Source organism: Sinocyclocheilus rhinocerous, unplaced genomic scaffold (assembly GCF_001515625.1).
Source record: "Sinocyclocheilus rhinocerous isolate Xijiao unplaced genomic scaffold, SAMN03320098_v1.1 scaffold2145, whole genome shotgun sequence".
Taxonomy (NCBI): domain Eukaryota; kingdom Metazoa; phylum Chordata; class Actinopteri; order Cypriniformes; family Cyprinidae; genus Sinocyclocheilus; species Sinocyclocheilus rhinocerous.
Window position 1 is genome coordinate 838,141 of NW_015670983.1, and position 11,712 is coordinate 849,852.

The 11,712-nt window shown below is 33.0% G+C and overlaps 1 protein-coding gene across 1 annotated transcript in view; it reads right to left on the bottom strand.

Moving 5' to 3' along the window:
* kcnq2b (potassium voltage-gated channel, KQT-like subfamily, member 2b) overlaps positions 1-11,712 on the bottom strand; it is a 45,438-nt gene that overhangs the window by 18,851 nt on the left and 14,875 nt on the right. The window contains exons 2-5 of the mRNA XM_016546618.1: positions 7,027-7,117; positions 6,819-6,945; positions 5,847-6,022; positions 981-1,106 (exon numbers count right to left, since the gene is read on the bottom strand). Coding sequence (XP_016402104.1) covers positions 981-1,106; positions 5,847-6,022; positions 6,819-6,945; positions 7,027-7,117 — 520 coding nt within the window. The remainder of the gene's footprint in view (positions 1-980; positions 1,107-5,846; positions 6,023-6,818; positions 6,946-7,026; positions 7,118-11,712) is intronic.

The window sequence follows — 11,712 nt, forward strand, 5'->3', positions numbered from 1 at the left end:
TTATTATATATAAAATGAAAATATAATGAAAATAACGTCCCAATGTAAAAAATATCTTAAGGAATCTAAAATATATACATACACATATAGTATATGTATATATAAATGAATATATGATTATATTAAATATTATTACAAATATTATATTGTAATATATTATACATTTAATTTATTTGTGTGTGCATGTCTATATATATATACATACACACATAAAAAAAAAAAAAGTAATAATATAATAATATACAAATTTTCTTTTGATTTTGTTCAGTTGTCCCTTTTTTATCAAATATGTATATAAACACAAAATAAAAAAAAATAAAATAATATAATATAATATAATATTCTTTTGTTTGTTTTTATAATACGATTTACCCCAATATTAACATACAAAGTGACTGATTATTTAATCAGTCAGTCAAAATAATGCAACAAATAATATAATCTTTCTATGAAATCTCATTACAGATGATGATTTAAACAGAACCGCTCACACAAGAATCAAATCAGAAAATCAGTAAATATTAAAAACGGTCACTAAATTACGCAAGAGCACAAACTCCATCCACACATGATTCCTCTGTGATCTTTCTGAAATATCATCTCATCAAACTCGACGAGCGATAAACATCACTGCATAATTAATGATCCTCACAGAGTCCTGTGTGCAAACTTCAGCTGTGGCTCTATCTGATGTCCTTGAGTTTATTTCCAGAGGAATCAAGCCAGTGCTTTACCGGAGTCCCGAGAGGAGAATATACCCTGACTGCTGATGATTAACTCTATAATAAGAGAGCACTTACAGAATGTCAAGAAAACAAATGGTGTTTATCAGTCCATAAATGTGCTTCAATGAAGTAGCGAGTGAAACACATCTTCGAATGCAATCTGCTCATGATATAATATCGATCTCCGGCTGCATTATGAGAGACTGTGGACACCCTACATTTCTGCAAGCGTGTTTGTTAGTGCGAAGGGCTTACCAGACCCCACCAGAGCGCATCGGCGTAGGTCTCAAACATCTCGTTATCCTCCTTCTCAGCGAGATACACCAGGAACGAGGCCAGGATCAGACACAGGAAGCCAATGTACCAGGCAGTGATCAGTTCCTGTTAAACACACCATTAACAAATATCAATATCAAGTGTCATTCTCTGATGTTTGTTGCGTGTTTGTTTATAAGCCAACAACCCATGCATGATGATGATGATGCACTAAAGTGGCAATGCAGCTGCATAATATTAATTATGCTTAACTTTTGGTTTTGCAAATGCTACTTTTGATTATTTTACTATTAGCAAAATAGCAAAATAGTGTTATGCAGGGTTAAAACCATAAAAAAACTTTTTTTTTTGATACTTCAAATAAAATATACTTTAAATAAAAATAAAATAAATTATAAACTTATAAATATAAAAAACTTATAATAAAATAAAAAAATCATTTTATTTCAGCTAGTTGCCAAGGCAACACTTCTCATTTTCATTTAGTTTAACCTCATGTACTAAAATAACTAAAACTGAAATAAAAATCAATGAAAACTATAGAGACATATTAAAAAAAAAAAAAAAAGGAACAAACACACTACAGAATTACTAAAAATGTCCGTAAAATTGAAATGAAAATGCAAAATATAAAAATGGATTCAAAATATTAATGAAAATAACACTAAAATACACTGGTATGATGCAGGGTTATTATAGGTAAATAAAACTAAATCTGAAACCATTATTTATTACTTGAAATTAAATAAACTGAAATAAAATAAAATATAAAAAAACTAAACACATTTTATTTCAGCTAGTTGCCAAGGCAACATTTCTCATTTTCATTTAGTTTAACTTGATGTACTAAAATAACTAAAACTAAAATAGAATTGAATGAAAACAATATAGACATAAAAAAGACTAATAAAATGACAAAAACACACAACAAAACTTAAAATAAAACTTAAATTAAAATTAAAATCAAAAGAGTAAATATGAAAATAATTCAAAATATCAATAGAAACTATAATAGTATCTCAATGAAACTAAAATAGACCTCCTGTGATGAGAACCAGTGTTATTTTAGTATCATTTATAAACTGTTAATACTTTAATTTAGCTTTTATGTTTATAACTTTCATTTTAATTTTATTTACATTTTTTTGTCATTTTGTTATGTGCTTTTGTCTTTTTTAGTAGGTTTCTTTTTTAAGTTTAATTTATTTTTATTTCAGTTTTAGTTATTTATTTATTTCTTTTATTAACAGTTAGTAATTTTAGTGCTTCAACTTCAGACAAAAATTAGACACGTTGCCTTGGAAGCTAACTGAAATAGGTTTTTCATCTAATATTTACATATATATTTTTTCTTTCAGCTTCATTTCAATTAACAAAAATGTTTTAATAGTTTAGTAGTTTTAGTTGCTGATGTGAACACTTGCTATCATAATCTCAACACTAGCAAACTCCTGAAAAAATCCAAAGAAAAACAACTTCAGAGTTTTTGCTCTGTCAGCAGTGTGTTTCTTTGCTCCTGCAAATGCAGCTTCCTCTGGATGCTAAGAAACGGGACACCGCTCAAACACAGACGCTGGAACGTTTTATGCGACTCATTTTAGACTGAAAAATGCACCGTCAGCGCATCACCCACTTTCTTGCCAGAGAGAGAGAGAGAGAGAGAGAGAGAGAGAGAGAGAGAAAATTGAAAAAATCTAATACCCTAAAATGACAAAAATTGGTTTGATCAAGACTGCCAAACTATTCGCAAAAAACTGAGAACATTGTCGAATCAGAAACACAAAGATCCAAATAATGCAGAGACCCGCTTTCTTTACAGTGAAACACTAAAACAATACAAACATACACTCAGAACCAAAAAGGCATAATACACCCAAAAACAACTGACAATAATTGAGAAGTAGTCTGTGAACAGGTGAAGAGAGGAATTAGCAAACAGTTTGGAGTTGGCATGATTTTTGAACAAAGTCTCTTCTGCTCACCAATGCTGCATTAAAAAAAAGTGGAAAATACAGTAAAAACAGCAATATTCTGAAATATTATTACAATTTCAAACAGCTGTTTTCTATGTGAATATATTGTAAACTGTAATTTATTGCTCTGAATTTTCAGCATCATTACTCCAGTCTTCAGTGTCACATGATCTTCAGAAATCATTCTAATATGCTGATTTGCTGCTCAAGACACATTTCTGATTATTATCAATGCTGAAAACATGTTTTTGTGGAAACTGTGATACATTTTAATTTTCAGGATTCACAGATGAATAGTAAGTTGAAAAGAACAGCATTTATTGGAAATCTTTTGTAACATTATAAATGCATTTACTGTCACTTTTGATCAATTTAGTGTATCCATTCTGAATAAAAGTATCAATAAAAACCCTCCAAAAAGTATGATAGCTTACGTTTATTTTGTTTGAGAATTTCATATCATCAAGTCTTCATTTTTCTCACGACACAACATAACCTGTTTTCCTCTTTCGTTTAATATACTGGGCGTTAATTATTAATCAGACTAATTCTGCTATTTCACAGACGGCTATCCTTTCCTCACGCATGCAACTCCGTTAAAACTCATTTATATTTCAGCATGTTTACTGTGAACATGCAATTTGTATAATGCATCTGTTTGTTAGAGAAAATGTGTTTTCATCACTAGGACAACAGACGATGTATGAAACTGCTGAGGAATCACGCAAGATGGAGCCGAGCTAAAAATAGATTCTCTCTGCAACTACCACTGAGGAACATCAGTGCATGAGACGCAAGCAAACTATTTCTAGAAATGGTCGTATTTTATGTGCATTAAGTGCAGTTTGAGCTCCCAAATGCACTGAGTTCTGTGAAGAAAAGTGTCACCCTCATCATTGCCCCAGTGAACAGGGAATGTTCTCAGAACGTTCTGGCAAGGTTCTCTCAAAGTTATGAATAAAGGTTTTTGCAATAATGTTAACAGAACGTTTGTTCAAGGTTTTCTGTGACCGGCTGCTTAAAATGCTTTGACTCTTACAAGCAAGTCATCAGTTGTTTTCTCTAAAAATGGATGTCTTAACTTTTTAAAGTCAGTTACATAAAAACATAGACTGGTCTAATTTGAATCCGAAAAGTAAGGCTCATTACACCTTGAATAGCATATGGACTGCGTTTATGCAGCTGGCCACCCTGGTCTTTAATAATGTTCTCAAAACGTTAGCACAAAAACATTTTAATTGCATTTTTGAAAAGTTACTACTTACTACTCATTTCAGAACATTCAGAGAACATTCAAAAGTAACATTCAAAAGTAACATTCCATTGTTTGAAAAATGATAAAATGTAACCTAAAATGTTCCCTTAATGTTTTCGGTAACACTTTACAATAAGGTTCCATTAGTTAATGTTAATGTATTAACTAACATGATCAAACAATGAACAATAAATGTATTAATCTTTGTTAATGTTAGTTAATAAAAATACAGTCGTTCATTGTTAGTTCATGTTAGTTCACAGTGCATTAACTAATGTTAACAAACACGACTTTTGATTTTAATAATGCATTAGTAAATGTTGAAATTAACATGAACTAAGATGAATAAATGCTGTAGAAGTGTTGTTCATTCTTAGTTCAGGTTGACTAAAGTAATTAACTAATGTTAACTAATGAGTGTTACCATGGTTTTCTGTAACATTCACATAACCAAGAAAAAATATTTTTTAAACATTAAAAAAAATAAAAAAAACTGGACACTGTAAACGTTCAGAGAACATTCAGAAACGGGAACATTAGCAAAAGGTTCTTAGGACATATTTTTGTTCAAACACGTTCAACTTTGCCTATGTTTACTAACTTTTCAAAGCACAGCCAATGATTTCAACGCAGTTTGCATTAAATGTAAAATTCTGCCTGTCTTGTTCCTTGCATTTACAGTACGAGTTTATGTCTTGCCAAGTCCTATCGATCGCAAACCTCCAGCTCACACTTCATCAGGACGTCTCATTAAGCATCGCCCCCACTTTGGCCTTTTCCTCCTCTCCCCAAAACAGCCACACCGAGCCAAAAAGACGCCACCAGATCCGTTCCTGACCTCTCAAACCCTCTTCAACAACGAGCTTGACAAACAACACTTGACAGAACAACTCCTGTGGTTTAAATTTTCAAAATCTGTACAGCAAAAAGCCTCATGGAACAACCAGAATAACAATAAACCTCTCAAAATCATATTTGGTCTATGTGCAATATTTCAACTTTGCAGTTTGGAAATTGAGTTTGTCTACTGTTGATTCATGCTTCAGCTGCATTGTTTGAGGGCATCAGACGACTTCAAAATGTGTTTTAAAATAACACGAAATGATATCTGCAACTGAAAAACGTCCATAATATGACATATTTTTGCATGATACAGGATATTGAAGCAGAAAAAGAAAGTGATGCTTTCTTACATTTTGAATTTAGATGAATTTGGAACAACGTGCATTGACGAATCGTTCACAATAAGACCAGGAACATGAATTAAAGAACGTTAACATTGATTTCATGTTGACTTTGTCAACGTTGTATGTTAATGTTTATGTTATGTTAACGTTTGCATGGATATGCACTGATGTTACCTGACATTAAATGCATTTACTTCTAACAATTTGTGCAAAATAAGACCAGATGCATACTGTAAATCGGGTTGATTTGATGAGTGTAATGGATTGCTTTATCTAAAGCCAATAGACCTTTATTGCCATATATCTCTTCTGAAAGCCCCGTGGTGAAGATCTCAAACAGAAAGCATTGCAACAAGGAGAATGACTGCCGGAATGTGAGATGAGATTGGAAGTGTTTCTGGTTACTGAACAGTTTCTGGTCTTCGCTTACCTTGCTGTGAGCGTAGACCACAGATCCCAAGAGCTTCCAGGTTCCCCCGCGCCGATCCATGCGGATCATCCGGAGGATCTGGAGGAACCGGAGACTCCTGATGGCGGAGGTGGCGAACACATTCCCCTGCGTTCCAGCGGCCAAAACCGAGATCGAGGCGATCAGCACCATGATGTCTGAGGAATTAAAAAAGGAATATAAACTGATAAATACACAATCATATAAAATATTAATGTGACAGAAAAGTGACTTTGTGCATTCAGGCATGCATTTTATCTCCATATAAGTAAAGGTCAGTAAAAATGTTTTTGAAATACGTCTCTTCTGCTCACCAAGGCCGCATTTATTTGATCAAAAATAGAGTAAAATTGTGAAATATTATTACAATTTCAAACAGCTGTTTTCTATGTGAACAGATGTTAAACAGTAATTTATTTCTCTGAATTTTCATCATCATTACTCCAGTCTTCAGTGTCACGTGATCCTTCAGAAATCATTCTAAAGCGACGTTAATTGGAAATAGAAATCTTTTGTAACATTATAAATGTCTTTACTGGCACTTTTGATCAATTTAATGTGTCCTTGATGAATAAAAGGATGCATTAAAAAAATACAAAAATACAAAATTTGAACAATACTCTATATGTTCCCTGGGAATCAAACCTATAACCTCGGTTTTGCTGCATGGCATTGCTCATGTTGAAACATAATTTAGACATGATCTTTTTCCATTCAATTACAGTGAATACAAGCTGTGCTTATATGACTAGAAAACACTGAAAGGATAAGGATTTGTGGTGTAGGATTTACTGTTAAACTATTTTCACTGATAATAAATTTTGCAAATAAATACAAAGAAACATGAAATGCATGAACTTTTGAAGTATAAAGACTAAAATAGTATGTTCTTGCAAATGTACTCTTCATTTACAAGTTGAAAAATATTTTTCAGTGTAGCTTGGCAGTACTCACCGATAACACAGAAAGGTTTCCGGGCGAATTTTAACCTTCCCCTCCATCCTCTGTATCGACAGCAACATCCTGCAGACCAGATCCTCACGATGTACTCCACTCCGAAAACCACAATGGTTACAATTTCCTACAAACACACAGACAGACGTCATGTTAGCATGTGATCAATGCACACGTGTTAAATCAATACCTCTGTGATATTACATACCAGGATGTAGAGGGCGTCTTCTGAGCTCTTCTCATATTCTCTGATGGTGGAGAACACAGACAGAACCAGACAGGAGAAAACCAGCAGGAAGCTGAAATGACAAGAGAAAAAGCAGTTTACCTGATGTGCATTGCATTTGCATGTGATTTGTGCAAAATAAAACCAGATGCATGCATTAACGCAGTAAATTTGATCAGCATAATGAATTGCTTTATCTAAAGCTGATCATGTTGCACCTTTTAAGATTTTCCTAATGAACTGTCCAGCAAATAGAGACAAAAAGCGAGTGTTTATTTGTAATCTGTCCTTCAGATGCCACATTAAAGTGGGTAATTGCATTGCTGACACTGTTTTTCTCACCATCTCTCTGTCAGCGTGAGCTCTGCTGCGGCTCCTCAACAAACTCAATAAGAATCCTGCAGGAAGCTAACAGCGCTCAGACGCGGGGCATATCAGGCTTGACACACGCTAGCCCTCCGTGTGACCACATTACACAAACTATTTATTGACTCAAACATTATAATTCTCATAACACACCGACCCTGGGCAGTAAATTGTACCGAGTCATGTGTTTTTATATTATCATCTCTGCAGAAACATAACAGCTAATCTAAACTGACAGCTAAACTTTAGAGAAATAGAAAGGCAAAACTAGAATGCAAAATCTATAATAAACATCATGTAACTATTAGAGTTAATGCAATTTCATTAGAAAGCTCAAAGCACTTCATAGTGCAAAATATAAATGATACTGCTGTATGTACAGGCGAATAAAGAGAGAAATTGAGCGGTTATTTATTATTATTTTTTTTTTACAAAAATATTATATTAAATGTACAATAGTAATATAATTTAAATATATTAAATACATTATAAAATATATTAAATATAAATATATTGCATAAATAATACTAATATAATTAATAATACAGATATATAATTATATATGTGTATATGTTCATTTATGTATATTGTAATGTAATAATATTAATATAATGATAACATGTGCATATATATATATAAGTAATTTATATATTTCGATTTCATGCTCCTCAGTATGTATGCAAGGTTTTGTGTAATAAATAAATAAATGTGAACATTAAATTTAAATTTATTTACATTTATGTATTCATTTAATGGTATTTTTGCTAAGCAATAACAGTGCATATTTTTGTACATGAATATGCAATAAATAAACAAATAACACACATTTATTATTTATAATGTAATAAAAAAAAGAAAAAAGAAATATGCATAATTTTACTTCTATGCATTATTTTCATGCATTCATTTATAAGTATTTTGATAATCTTTGGTCAGAAAATCTTTCTCTAGTACAGACGCTTCCCTTCTTCTTCACTTTATTTGAACATCATGATAACAGAAGAATCTCATTTTCTCTGCGAGGTCATGTTAGAGGTTCATGGAAAGGTAAAAACAGGTTTAGTAGCGGTGATTGATAGAGATGACACTGTACTGATAAATGACACTTGATTTCTCTGTTTTCACAGCAACATAATTTCAGGAGAAAGAGTCTGTCGACAGTCCCGGTGCAGTAATGCTTCCCAGCGGGCATGTAAACTGTAATTGGACTTAACGTACGAGCAGACGCAATATAATGCTCCACTGGCCAAGTATGCAAAGCTACAGCGCGACGACTCTACAGCACTTAAAAGGAGTTTTCTGACTCTTTAGCTCTATTTTTACACTCCCAAATATCTTAGTCAGCACTTTCTCCTAATGAATATCAATCAAGGGGGAACTTGAGCTTAGACTGTTCTGTGTTTAACAAGGATTAATTAGCTGGTGATTAGATGAAAAGAACAAGCAAAAGCAAGCACTAACACACTCACTCAGATACAGAGGAACAGCCAATCAGAGCGTTTGTTTTGGAATTTAAATCTTTTTCTCTGTTTTTGTTGCCAGGCAAACTTTTCAATTTAGGAATCATATCAAAGGTGTTTGTCCAAGACAATATTTAGATGTTATATGTGCATGAGCTAAATAATTTAACACCAATTTTGTTAACTAGAATCAGGGTTATTGTTAACTAAAACTAAAACCATGAAAATAAAATTATTTCAGCTAGTTGCCAAGGCAACATTTCTCATATTAGTTTAATTTGAAGTACTAAAATAACTAAAACTAAATAAACCAAAAATTATATATACAAATTAATAAAACATATATATAGACATATTTAAAAAAATAAAAATAAAAACACAAAAATTACTAAAGCTTTAACTAAAATCAAAGAAAATAAAAAAATAAAATAGCACTAACTAGATAACCAGAACATCACAGAGACAGAAACCACTTAGAGCCATACAGAACTTCTTAGCAATGACCTAGCAACCACCCAGATCACCTTAGCAACCAGCAACCAAAGCCCTGGTAACCACTATCATATATTTTCTTCAAAAAATGTAAACCTCTAGTTATTAATAACTCAACTTCATGTCATGCCTGACACATTACACATGGTAAAATCAATGTAAAACACGGCCTGTCTGTCAGGGCTTTTTGCTTTATTGTTATTATGTGGGAGAACATTAATTTAAACTTTGACTTTTGCTCAGAAGAAGATTGAAGATCTTTAATGGGGTCATTTTCTCAGAAGTCTCCATTTTATGGAAATAGAATTGTTGCATAATTCCAAATAAATAAATTAGGATGCGACTCACAAATGAATGCCAGGCAAAGTTGTGTTTGTGACATAAAAAGATATTTGTGAATATGTTTATTATTTGCAAATCTCACTTTATTTATTTGTGAATTTAATTCATGTTTGTGAAACTCTAAGATTTATTTGTGGATCTCATTCTATTTATTTGTCAATATGTTTGCTTTTTGTTAGCCTCTCTACATTTATCTGTGGATCATAATCTATTTATTTAGAATTATGCAACAATTCTATCTCCATACCATTTGCTCTATGTTTAATCTTAGCGATTTTTCTAGAAGAAACAGTCAATGTGATTTGTCATTTTGGAAACAATTAACAAGGTCTCATTTGTTAACATTAATGCATTTGCTAACATAAACTAACAATGTTAGTTAATTAAAATGCAATTGTTCATTGTTTATTCATGTTAGCTCAAAGTGCATTACAGTCAACCGATACTACATTGATTTTAAAAATGTAAATTAATAAATGTTGAAATTAACTTGCTTAATTAACTAACAATGAACATCCTTATTGTAAAGTACTATGATTTTTCTGTCAAATGCATGATCATGAGATTGTATTATTTGATGCTTTCACAGGTGTATTTTGAATTTTGCATTGCATTTTGTTGTTTTTAGAGTTAACGAAAACTTTATAATATTCTGCCAGGACATTATCTGTTTTTCTATCCGATTTTTGTTAATAAAATGCACAGTTAGTGATTAAAAAGCAACAAAAAAACTCTCTTCTATCACGAATCCCTCCTTCACTCTTCAGTTTCTGTTGTCTTTGCATCACACACACCGTTACACTGCATGCACAAAACATTTGATTTCAAAGCTGGCCTGCTGTCGTACGACTCGTGTTACTGAATCCAGTCTGTCCAGCAGTCGCATCTCTCCGGTCCTGCAAACAGCCTCTGTCCAGTGGATTGGATGACAAGACTACAGCTCTGATTATAGGTTATCGACTCTGAACAAAACACCCACGTCAATATGGAGAAGAGCCGTCTCTCTCCTCCTGCTGAGAACACGAGGACACCAATCTTTCCCCATACGGGACACAAGTAGTTTTCCAGTGGGACGAAACAGGCCTCCAGGTTCAGGATCATTACGTTTAATGTGTGAGAGAAATCTTGCATTAACAAAAAAACATGAATTTGCATGGGTGGTTTTTGTGCTGTTAGAGCCAGTCTAGCTGGCTAGATTTGGTCAGCATGATCTTTCTGATTTACCTGGTTAAGACTAGTAATCCATCATCCAACACACAACATATGATGTGACAGTAATACTAGACAAACTATTAATTGTATCATTATAGTTTATATTGTCAAGGTTTATGTGTAAACTAGCTGTTACATAGATGTATTCTGTTTTAGTTATTTCAACCCATCAGATCATACACACTGCAAAAAAAAATCATATATTCTTAATTACTAATTTCCAGTTAAAATATTAAACAAAAAAATTGTAAAACAAGATGAATTAGACATTATGAGTTTTAAGTTACCCAGCGACAGTCTGAAGCATCACCAAGTACAAGACACCACCCGTGCAGTCTGTGGAGAATCAACAACTGGCTGATGATCTGAATGTGTTTTACTGCTGGTTTGAAAAGCTCAGTCTCACACCCCACAGCCGCTCTGATCTGCACTTCTCTTACCAAAAAGAAGTATACTTCAAGTTTATTTTATTAAGTATACTTCAGTAAAGTTCAAGTATATTTTTAAGTATACTTTATGTAGTAAGTATACAAATATCAGTGTACTAGTAGTATACTTGTAAGTATACTTGTAAGTGGTATTAGGCCACGACTGGGAAGTCGTGGCCTAATGGTTACAGAGTCAGACTCGTAACCCAAAGGTTGCGGGTTAGAGTCTCGTACCGGCAGGGATTGTAGGTGGGGGGAGTGAATGCACAGCTCTCTCCCACCTTCAATACCACGACTGAGGTGCCCTTGAGCAAGGCACCGAACCCCCAACTGCTCCCCGGGCGCCGCAGCATAAATGGCTGCCCACT